Source organism: Panthera pardus, unplaced genomic scaffold (genome assembly GCF_024362965.1).
Source record: "Panthera pardus isolate Hobbes unplaced genomic scaffold, ASM2436296v1 HiC_scaffold_12, whole genome shotgun sequence".
NCBI classification, from domain to species: domain Eukaryota; kingdom Metazoa; phylum Chordata; class Mammalia; order Carnivora; family Felidae; genus Panthera; species Panthera pardus.
The window spans coordinates 28,432,827-28,444,916 of NW_026526677.1; the positions used below are offsets into that span (position 1 = coordinate 28,432,827).

General features: G+C 43.0%; 1 protein-coding gene across 4 annotated transcripts in view; it reads right to left on the reverse strand.

The window, feature by feature from the left end:
• Nucleotides 1-10,715, reverse strand: part of QSER1 (glutamine and serine rich 1) — an 82,621-nt gene extending 71,906 nt beyond the window's left edge. For 2 of the 4 annotated variants that reach the window (XM_019456633.2, XM_053899851.1), the window contains exon 1: nucleotides 10,362-10,715. In XM_019456633.2, the coding sequence (XP_019312178.2) occupies nucleotides 10,362-10,552 (191 nt within the window). In that variant the 5' untranslated portion in view covers nucleotides 10,553-10,715. Of the gene's footprint in view, nucleotides 1-8,517; nucleotides 8,704-10,361 lie in introns of those variants that run through there. The other 2 variants (XM_019456630.2, XM_019456629.2) reach the window with 2 other exon arrangements.
• Nucleotides 10,716-12,090: the final 1,375 nt, after the last annotated feature.

Consider the following 12,090-nt stretch of genomic DNA (forward strand, 5'->3'; position numbering starts at 1 on the left):
CAACAGATAACAACACTGAGCCCTTGATATGGTACCATTCCGCAGGGTGATCAGCTACTGGTGACAGGTTGATTACACTGAACAGCTTCCATTATGGAAGGGACAACACTTTGTTGTTTCTTGAATAGATACTTACTCTGGATGTGGATTTCTGCCACAACTATCATCTGTGGACTTATGGAACGCCAATGCCTGATCCACCATTATGGTATTCCAACACAGAATTCCTTCTGATGAAGGAATTCACTTCACAGCAAAAGGAGTGCAACAGTGGGCCCATTCTTATGGAATTCACTGGTTTTACCATGTATCCCATCATCCTGAAGCAGCTGGCTTGATGGAATGGTAGAATGGCCTCTTGAAGACTATTTAAGCACCAACTAGGACTGGGGCACCTTGAGGACTGGGGCAAGGTTCTCTAGAACTCTGTATATGTTCTGAATCATCATCCTGTTGCCTAGTATTGTTTTCATGGGCCTAGGAATCAAGGGAGAAATTAGAGTGTCACCACTCATTAACATCCTTAGTGAACCACTAAGTGAAACTCCCAGTTTCAGTGACTTTATGCTCTGCTGGCCTGGAGGTCTAAGATCCAGCAGGAAAAATGCTTCATTAGGAGACTCAACAATGATTCTACTGGACTGGAAGTTAAGACTGCCACTCGGCCACTTTGGGCTTCTTCTCATGCCTCTGAATCAACAGACAAAAAAAGGAATTCCTACTCTACCAAGGGGAAATTGAAATACTCTGCAATGCAAGCAATGATGAGTATGTGTGGAATACAGGAAGTCCCTTAAGGTGATGCTCAAGTATTACCATGCCCTGTAATTAAAGTCAACGGAAAACTAAAACAACTAAGTCCAAACAGGACCATAATGGTACAGGCCCTTTAGAAATGAAGGTTGGGTCACCCGACCAGGTAAAGAACCACAGGCAGCTGAGATACTTGCTGAAGGCAAACAGAATGGGTAGTGGAAGAGGTAGTTACAATACTAGCTATGAGTATATAACCAGCTAAAGAAACAGGACTATAATTGTCATGAGTATTTCCTCCTTATTTTGCTTATGTTTTTGTGTCCATGTATATTTGTTTTCTTTCCTCTTATTTCCTTATCATGTGACATAAGATGTACTGATTTTCTATCACAGTACTTAAGTATTATTAATTTTACATCACAGTATTTAAGTTATAGGATATCAAGGAGAAGAATAAACATCACTCAAGGACTTAATCTGCTCTCCTGGGGAAGGGACTGGCAGGTTTTCAGTTGTACACAGGATAGTTGTATCCTGCTAGAAAAAATTATGATCTTACTGTTATCTTTATTTGGAGATTAAGTACAGATTAAATAGATGCCTACAGGTGTAAAGATGACAAGGTCACCTTCACTGGCCACTGGGTACCCAGATTAAGCATGTTTCTGCCTCCTTTTCCCCAGAAATAAACTGCCCCCCGTTTCCTGCCTCACTGTGTGAGTTGGGACATCTCATTTTCTCCAGCCCTCACGCTGGGATTTATGTCATGGGCTCCCCTCGTTCTCAAGCCTTAGGACTCAGACTGAATTACACAACAGGCCTTCTTTGTCTCCAGACTGCAAAGAATAGAGCATGGAGCTTTTCAGCCTCCATAATCGTGTGAGACTATTCCTCATAATAAATCATACATGGATAGATACCACAATTATCATATATACATACATATACTCCATCCACATCCATTACAAATCATATATTTCTCTGAGAACCTTGAATATTCTCTGAGAACCTCAGAGAATATTTCTCTGAGAATCAAGGTTCTCTGAGAACCTTGACTAATACAACCTCCCTCCTGTCTGGACTGATGAATTGCCTCTCATTTGGTATCTGTGTTATACCTATGCCAATTTTTAAAAAATTATTTTAGAGAGAGAGCAAGTGAGTTGGGGAGAGGGCAGAGGGAAAGAGAGAGAGAATCCCAAGTAGGCTCCATGCTCGGCACGGAGCCCAACACGGGGCTCCATCCCACAACCCTGGACCTGAGCTGATATCAAGAGTTGGATGTGCAACTGACTGAGTCAGCCAGGTGTCCCTACCTCTGCCAATTCTAATGCATTATGTACTTAACTGAGAAAATAATATTACAACACTTATTTGCTCATATCATCATCATCCTTCTCAAAAACCTTTCAAAGCTTCCTATTGAGATGTACAGACTATACTCCGTAGTCTGTCATCAAAGCTGTCCAAGTCTAGCACTAATACACTGTGGTAGAGTGTTACTCTGCTGACCTCCCCAATGAAACACACCTTTGTATAGTCTTTCTCCCATAACTCTACACTGGGCCCAGAACTGCTTTGACCGTAAGTGATGCTGTCAGTTTAAGGATCAGCCCTTAACTGGTCTGATTCCATTTCCTCCTTTTTAAAATTTTTTTTCTTTAATGTTTATGTTTATATTTGAGAGAGGTGGGGGGGAGAGAATGAGCAGGGAAGGGGCAGAGAGTGAGGGAGACACAGAATCTGAAGCAGGCTTCAGGCTTGATGCTATCAGCACAGAGCCTGACGCGGGGCTCAAACCTATGAGCAGTGAGATCATTACCTGAGCTGAAGTCAGACACTTAACTGACTGAGCCACCCAGGCACCCCCACTTCATGCTCATCCCTTATTCTATTCATGCAACATTAACAATAATTCAGGTCAGATGTATGTAATATACCTGACAAGGCTTCCATGATCCCCTTGAACTTTATTTAATTTTTCCTTCTAAGTCCCCAAAGCATTTTGGTAACACTTAAAAAGAAACAAATATTCTGCTTAGTACTACAGGGCTTCAATTCATTTGCTGAATGTTTAGCAGACACTTATAATGTGCCTGCCAGACATTGTCCTAAGTGCTGACAATAAAGCTAATATTCTAGGGGTGCCTGGGTGGCTCAGTCGGTTAAGCGTCCGACTTCAACTCAGGTCATGATCTCTGTTTCACATTCTCTGTCTCCCTCTCTCTCTGCCCCTTCCTAACTCGCGCTCTGTCTCTCTCTCAAAAATAAACATTAAAAAAAATTTTTTTAAAAAAGCTAATATTCTATATAGTTCAGAATGTGGATGCCATTCTAAACACTTTTCTGAGTTATTTCATTTAATTTTCAAGAACTCTGGAAAGTATGCTCATTTTGGGGTACCTGGGTGGTTCAGTTGGTTAAGCATCTGACTTCGGCTCAGATCATGATCTTGTAGTTTGTGGGTTTGAGCCTCGTGCCGGTGTCTGTGCTGACAGCTCAGAGCCTGGAGCCTGCCACATTCTGTGTCTCCCTCTTTCTCTGCCCCTCCCCTGCTCATGTTCGCTCACGCTCTCTCTCTCTCGCAAAAAGAAATAAACATAAAAAATTTTTTCAAAAATGCTCATTTTATACAAGGAACTCAGGCACAGAGAGATTAAGAAACTTATTTAAGATCATAGTGCAAGTGGAGTCAAAATAGAATCCCAAAAATTCTGACTTCAGAGTTTATGCTATCAACCACTACTCCAAGCTGCCTTCTACAGAGGTGAACAAGACAGACAAGATCTCTGTCCTCATGGAATATACATTCTATTAGTGGTAGTTAGTGGGATGAGGAAAGGTTAGTAACAATACACATAATTCTACAAAACTACTTCAGACAGTGATAATGCTATGAAGAAAACAAAACTCTATGATATGATGCAATGATGAGAGGTTACTTTAGATAGTGCAGAGAAGGCCTTTATGAGGCCTGGGTGAAGACCTGGGTGTCCAGAAGAAGCAACAAAGCGGAAGACCTGTGAAAAGAATACCAGATAAAGAGAACAGCCAGCGCAAAATTCCTAGGGCACAAATAATCTTAACATGTTTCAGGAACAGACATAAAGCCAGCATGGCTGAAGGATGGTAGGGGGAGTAGAATAATGAGGTTGGAGAATTAGCTGAGGCTCAGATCACACAGGGCCTTGTAGGCCATGATAAAGACGTTGGATTTTCCTCTGAGTAACAATGGAAGGTTTTAAGCAGGGTCACAACATTACCTGATATGTATTTTGCAATGTTAACTGGCTGTTGCATGTTTAATAAACTCTAGAAGGCTAAAGTGGAAACAAGGAAAGCAATAGGAGGGACTGCACAGTCCTGTGGGAAATTATGGATATGGAGATCAAACCAACAGGATTTACCGAGGGGATGAATATGGGCGGAAAGAAATGAATCACAGGTGGCTCCAGTCTTTTGGGCCAGCACTACTAAGCAAGTGATCTTATTTACTGAGGTTGGGAAGCTTAAAGGAGGACCAGGTTAGGGCTTAGGGTGATAACCATGTTTTGGATATAGTATGTTTGAAATACCTACTCAATACCCAAGTGGAGATGATGCGGAGGCCCCGTCGTAACTAGATATGAATATACAAATATAAATTTGAAAGTTAAATGATGTGTATGGCAACTTCACCCAGGGTAAGTGAGGAGAGAAGGAAAAAGTCTGGAACTCCAAGCCCCTGGGCACTTCAACATTTAGAAACCAAGCAGAGAGGCAGCAAGTGATATTATCCTGTTTCCTCTTTGGATCACAAGTTCTTTGAAAGGCAAAGCAGTGTCTTTTTCATTTTTTTTTTTTTTTGGTAGCCTATAGAACTTAGCTCAGTAACAGAAACTCAAAGATGCTCAATACATTTTAATGAATGCACAAATGAATGATTTCTCAAGTTTTCACTGAAGAAATATGTAATACCTGGGATAAAGCAATAGTGTCTCGCGTACTTTGGGCACTCAAATATTTGTTTAATGAATGGAAAAAAAACTTGGACTAAGTTTTGCTAGATACAGTTTAGTATTCATTGTTCCAGAGAGCATAGCAAGGAAATGTAGAAAACAAGCAGCAGCCCACATCCTCACTTCTAACCAATGATAATCACAAATGTCCTAAGCCCTTTGTCTTGGTTCCTACTACAGGGTCAAGGAGTAGAAGCTGCAGCAGGAAGGAAAGGGCTTCCAATTACCAAACTAACTCAAGAGTTCAGGCTTTTGTGTCATAAATATGTATTAAGCACCATCTATATGCCAGACACTAGAGTAAGTACTAGATATATAGCAGTACACAAAACTGTCCCTCAAAGAACTTCCATTCTAAAGAGGAAGGTATCTATTACATAAATAGCATATAAGTATATGATATTTCTAAGAATTATATTAAAGTACACTAAAATACAGTGTGAAAACATATATACCATTGCACAAAACAACATGGGACAGAGGTTGGAAGGCAGTGAGTCTCTGACATAAATACCTTAAGAAGTCAGGTAAAGAGGGAGGGAAAGAGTGAGTTGTCTAAGTGGAGGTAACAGCATGTATGAAAGTTTTAAGGTAGGAAGGAATTTAGAATGGCCCAAGGAATTTAAAATGGACCAGTAAATGCAGGGCCATATACATTGTTTTTATAAATTTTAAAAACTTGATCCTAAGATGCAGGAGTAACCATGGAAAGGTTTTATAAAGCAAAGGGGCAACATAATTAAACTAGCAAATTTATGTTTAAAAAAAAAAATCAGTCTGAATTCTCTAAGAGTTAACTGAAGGAAGAAAAGGTTAAAGATTGTTTAGTTTGGAGGAGACTGCAGTTATTGTGAAAAATAATGGTGGCTTGGATCAGGGTGGAGCAGTAGAAGGGAAAGGAGTAGAAAGAAGTAGACAATTTCAAGATATATTTAAGAGATTAAAAAAAAAAGCAGGAGGGATTGGTGACTAAGCACACACAACTCCCAGGTTGACCTGGGTAACTATATGGACAAAAGTGTGACTTCCTGAGACAGGCCTTATTAGAGAAGCAGAGGTGAAATAGGTGGGGAGAGCAGGAGTTCATCACTAAATGGTCCTTATATACCCAAGTAAAAGCTCAGAGAGGTAGCTGTTTATGTGATTAGGTGATCAGAACAGGTTTGTGCCTTAGACATATACATAGGCATCTCCAGAGATGGTATTTAAAGTCATAGGCATGGAGCACCTGGGTGGCTAAGTCAGTCAAGCACCTGACTCTTGGTTTTAGCTCAGGTCAAGATCTCACGGTTTGTGGGGTTGAGCCCCACATCGGGCTCTGCACTGACAGTGTGGGCCTGCTTTGGATTCTCTCTAACCCTCCCCAGCTCATTCTCTCTCTCTCTCTCAAAAATAAATAAATAAACTTAAAAAAACAGAAGTCATAGCATGGATGTAATTATCCTCAGGAGAAAGCACAAGAAATTGTATCAGTTCAAAGTCCTGAGCAAGCGACACATAGAGATCAGAAGAGGAAGAATTAATGAAGAACAGGGAAAAGCAGTGGGTTAGAAAGGTAAGAGGAAAACCAGCAAAGTACAGTGCTATGAAAGTAAAAGAAAGCATGTTTCAGAGCGCCTGGGTGGCTCAGTCAGATGGGCGACTGACTGCGGCTCAGGTCATGATCTCACCGTCCATAGGTTCAAGATCCGCACTGCTTTGTACTGACAGCTCAGAGCCTGGAGCCTGCTTCAGATTCTGTGTCTCCTTCTCTCTCTCTGCCCCTTCCTTGCTCACACTCTGTCTCTCTCAAAAATAAACATTTAAAAGAATTTAAAAAAAAAAAAAAAAGCACATTTCCCTTGGGAAAAAAAGGTCAACAGTGACATGATACTAATGATGGTAGGTTTCTAGGCCAGCTATAAAAGCTCATTTAACTCATAATATAGGCAGATTACATTGTTAGACTATCTTACCATGAAGTAGTCCAATATAGTAATTAAACATGCAGGCTCCAGATCCACAATGCCCAGGTTTAAATCCCAGCTCCCCTATTTACTAGGTGGCTATAAATATATTACACTTAATTATACTTTGACTTTGTTATACTTAATGCCTCTATGCCTTAGTTTCCTCATTCATAAAAGGTAAAAATAATACCTACCTCAGAGGATTAAGATTAAGCATGTTTGTGTGTGTGTTTTGTGCATGCATGCACATATGCATCACTTAAAACAGTAACTAGCACAAATTAGCTCAGTAAATATATCTATTATTATTTACAACATGGTCTCTATGAGAAAATACTTTGTGAATAACAAAAGTTTGTTTGAAATAACCCTTCACTAATTTGGGATTGTCTCTACTCATAAATTGTGATCTTACAAGGTCTTTTCCCAAAAGCCTTGAGAGAAACTCTAGATTTAAAACTTACCCAAAAAGTCCTCAAGATAGCTGACCAGTTTTAGAGAAGTTAATTATTTTTCTGGTTTTTGGAGGGGTACTTATCCCTACTCATTACACATTCTATACGATCAGAAAGAACTTATGTATCAGGAAATTTTAAAAACTGGTGGCAAAAAAATAGACTGTTTCAAGTGACAAAATTACAAAAACAGATATAAACCTACTTTAAACAAAGCATTTTTATTTAGTCACTTTCTGGTACGTATTCAAATACAAACATATCTATCATCACTATGATGGAAACAGCCTCTTGATGTTCTGTACATGATATAAATAACAGGTAGAGAAAAGGCAGCAGGTATGCAGCTTCCTGATGATCATCTTATTTCCAAAAGGTATACAAAGGTATCTAAGACAGCCCCACAAAAGTATTTCCAAATGCATGGTGATAGGCAAAGATACAGTCATTCAGTCCCTAAAACTAACGAAGAACACACCAAAAAAAATGGAGATTTATAGGACCAATTTTTATCCCTGAATTTCCCATTTATTTAGCAAGTATTTCAGATATATTCAGAAATATTCAGAAAACCCTCTATACGCCCTAAGATAAACGGTTGGAGTTTCCCATTAGCTCTTTATTTTTTAATTGTAAAACAAGAGAAATACCTCGTATCTGATGGAGCTGTTATACCAAAAAAGTATTATTTCAAAGTAATGAAAAATTGTTTACCACGTTCTTTCCCATCAACTGATGAAAATGTTCCATCTCAGGACCAAGCAAAGACACAAGTAGGATGTTAGATCCCATGTCAGTAACAACTAAATGTCATTACCATCTGTTCACTTCTGAATAGGTTACTGGAAACAAGGTGACAGACTAATTCTTTATGGATAAGTATCCATATATCATTACACTAGTACTCATTTGCACCTTCAAGAAGAAACTGCCGCAAAGGGGAACAAAAACATTCAACTGATATATGAATTATGAAAAAGCTTTTAAAAATGTTATAAAAATATGAATAGGCTTCTAAAAATGCAGAATAGCTAAAGACTTACAAGCCATATTTCAGATTCAGTATTTTCTATATAACTGAAATGAAAGAGGACATTGCACAATTTGAAGAATAAAATGAGGTACAATTAAGAAGTGTGCGTAGCCCTGTACAGATGGCCTGATCCTAACACAAGATGTTAACAAAGCAAGTTGGTGGGGGAGGGGGAAAACCTGCATGTTCTATGCTAAAATTTAGTTGACTCCACCCCCAAAATACATATTTTTAAAGGGGGGGGCTTAGCATTTAAGAATCAATAACTTCCAAAAAACAGAAAATAAATCTCTTTTAGATTACGTGTCCCAAATGAATCTACTTACTGTTTTCAAATGTGTTTGGGAAGTCATTCTTTGTTACTGTGATAAATAACATTTGGAAAATATGACAAGTAGATTTTAGTTTCTTGCCTCAGAAGTATTCTGCTAAAAGAAATAACAGAAATAACTAGGTAGAAATTGTTCCATTTACCTAATACTTTTAATTTAAAACATAAAAAATGATACACAAATACCTATCATTACTGTTTACTGAAGAGAAAGTAATTTTAATTTGTAAATTATCGTACTCAATGCAAAAGCCACTTGAAAAACGAATAGTAAAATTAGCATCAAAAAAAAAAAATCAATGGGAAAAGTGCCAAACATTTTTCATAAAACTCCTTGAAATGTCTTAATTGTATATAATACAAAGTTATGACTATTTCTGAAAAGTTTCAATTATTTAGCTCCAAATTGGCACATCACATTATTATTTTTTAAATCCCAGCTCTTTTAAACAAAGGACCTAAAATTTTCTAAGAAAGCTTATTTCCCTTTTCTTGAACCAAATTTTTCTCATTCTCTCAGAATCATCCCGAGGTAGTATTTAAGACAAAAGACCAGCTACTCTTCACACATTATTTTCCAAATCACGAACGTGGAACTTTGATCAAAACAAAGAAGATAATCTAGAACAGTGTAATATATAAAGTAAAAAAAAGTTCACTTCTGTTGTGACAATAGTGAAGAAATCTGATGAGATCATAAAGCCACGAAGCTTCCTGTTGGTAGCTGAGGATGAAGTCATTAGCAACCCAGGATTCCCTGGTCCTTGTAATCAGAAGCTGCACCTACCAGATTCTGCATTGTTCGGCAGAGGTGGCTTTAAAACACCCCGCTCCCGAATCGTCCAAAGCAGACCACGCCTTCCAGTTATCATTCAAATGGACCATTTCAAAGTGTGGCACTACTACACATTTCCCGCGAGCTTAAATATCTAGTAAGAGTCAACATTTTAGATTCTCTTGGTCATGATGGAGCAAAGATGAACTCTTGAACCGAACCCCGCTCTACATAATGAACCGGGGTTTCAGAAGCCGAGATGGAGAAGCATGCTTCTGTTCTTCAACCTTTATGGCCTTCGCTGACCCCCCGCTCCAATTTCTTCCCAACTCCTAGTCTCCCCAAGATACAGAAGGCAAAAAAGCTCCCTTACTTCCTGCTGTTGTTAAAAGGGGAGGAAACCCAACAGTAACTTTGAACGCGTGGAAGAGAAATAGCTTAGTCTTGGCCACCACCGCAAACATATGTCACCCAGCCCCTTCGCAGCTTTCGCGCCCCTCCAGGCCCTCTCCCGGGCCCCCACGCCCCAGGGGTTCTCCCGCAATCCAGCCCTCCCGGGTCTCCCAATGTCAGAGACACAGCTCGACGCCTCTTCCTCTCGCGCCTCCCCCACCCTCACATTGCCGGGGTCCCCAACCACATTGTCCATTCCAATACAATGGAATGTCACTGCCCGGAACTCCTCAGAGCCCCCCTCGGCCCCCCGGAGCCAGTCCCGGGTCTCCCTGATCGCCGAGTTCAGGCACGAACCCAAACTTCACCATGTGAGAGAGCCCAAGACCCGCGAGGTGACGGAGACCCACGACTCCCGCCCAGCCCTCCCTTTTACTCCTAGTCCCCGAGCAGCCCCGGGCGCGAATCCTGCACTGGGCGCCCCCACCCACCCCAAGACCACCTCATAGGAGTCATCAGCAGCCTCTCCCGACGCGGGCATGGGCTAGGAGAAGAGTGGAAGGCTCTCCGCCCGGCCCGGACCCCTGGGCGGCGCTGCACAGGAGCGAAGGCCCCAAACGCATCCCCGGCCTTTCCTGGCCCACGACGACCCCGCCGCCCACCCTCCCTACCTGGCCTTGAGGCTGGGGCTGCTGCCGCTGCTGCAGCTGCTGCTGGCGGCGGCGGCCGCCGCGGCTCGGGGTTCGTAGGCCCAGGCGGGGGCGGGGGGTGGTGCGGCGGCGCTGGCGGTGGCGGGGGCGGCGGGGGGCGCGGGCGGCGGCGGCGGGTCCGCGAAGCCGGAGGTCGCGTAGTTCCTGTCCATCGTGGGGGTTGCGTAGGGAGGGCGGGCAGCAGTGGGGGCTCCTCTAGGGCCCAGTGTGAGGGGGGCGGGAGGGGAGGGAGGGGGCGGGGGGAGGAAGAGGAGGAGGAGGCGGCGGCGGAGGGAGCTGCCCCCTCACATGGCCCCGGCGGGAGGACGGGCGGAGGGCGCGCTGGCCGGTCTCTGCCAGGGGAACCCAGGCCGCGGCGCGCCGCGAGGCCCCAGCTGGGCGTCAGGGAAGCAGCGGCATCCGCGGCCGGGACTCACGGCGGCGGCGGTGGCCGCTTCGCCCCATGTTGGTGGATTTCCCAGGATGCACCTCCCGCCCCCCTCCGCCCCACGGCCTCGCCCCGCCTCCCCTCGGCGCCCCGCGCTCGCCGCTCGCGGGCCAGACGGGCGGCCCGCGAGGCCTCTGCCGCCACCGGCCGCCTCTCTCAGGCCAGCCGGGGCGGAGAAGGCTCGAGGCCTGCCGGCCCAGCCGGCTTCGGGGACCCGGAGGGCTGCCCGCCAGCCGTAGCCAACGGGCCGCGGACTTCCCGCCCTCGGCTGCTCCAAGGGGAGCTGTCCACGCTCGCCGCGTCCCGCGTGGGAAGGGGCCGCGCCTGCAGTTGTCCTAGCGCGAGGGAGGGGAAATTGAGCGGAAACCCAGCGTAGGTGCTACAAAGGGGGAGGCTTGTCAACGCTTTGCCTGGAGTTCGTTATTTGACCCTTCGAGTTATTTTGAGTGTCTCAAATACTCAGTTCCCACATCGCGATTTCTTTCTCTGCTCCCAGTCCCAAACCAGAAACAGCTGAGCGGGCTGTTTTACAGTTCCGTTTACTCCCTTCCTGCACAAAGCTTGCTGGGCTAGAGGACCCTTTTCCTGCTGTTAGGGGAGATTTATATTCAAAGAGATTCAAATTCAAACGTATTATTTTCCAATCCTCGTTGAAAAGACCTTTCCCAGGGGCTCCTATTAACTGTCCCCACCCCCACCTTAGGGATTTTCTCATTCTGGATTTCAGAATCTTCTATCCCAAGGTAAATACTGCCTCTTCATTGATTAATCCAACTACCATCTGGATGACTTTAATTACAATATATTTAAACTCACTGTTCACACTTTGTGTTGGAGTTTTTTGTTTGAGTCTTGGGACTTCAGCAAGACTCTACCCAAACATTTCCTATCTGACCACGCTGTTTGGCAGGGGTTAATTTAATTATTATTTGAAGATCTTCTGTGTTTATATCAGAGCTGTGTTTCTTCTATAACTCACGAGTAGTGAACTTTAGGGATCATAGAAATCATCGTTTGGTCCTTAAGGCATAAAGTAAAAGTTAAACAGTAAAGTTTATATTTATTGACCATCACCCTTAAAAAAGTCAATATTAGTTTAATAACTATTACGTGCTTAGCACCGAAATCTGCCCCTCAAGATAAGCTTAAAAGTTTAAACAGACGGGCATAATAGAAGACCTAGTTAATAAAACTGTTCACCATTTTAAGAGCCAGTTTAAATTTCGGTAATACCTGATACTGACTCTGCTATTCCTTCTGAGA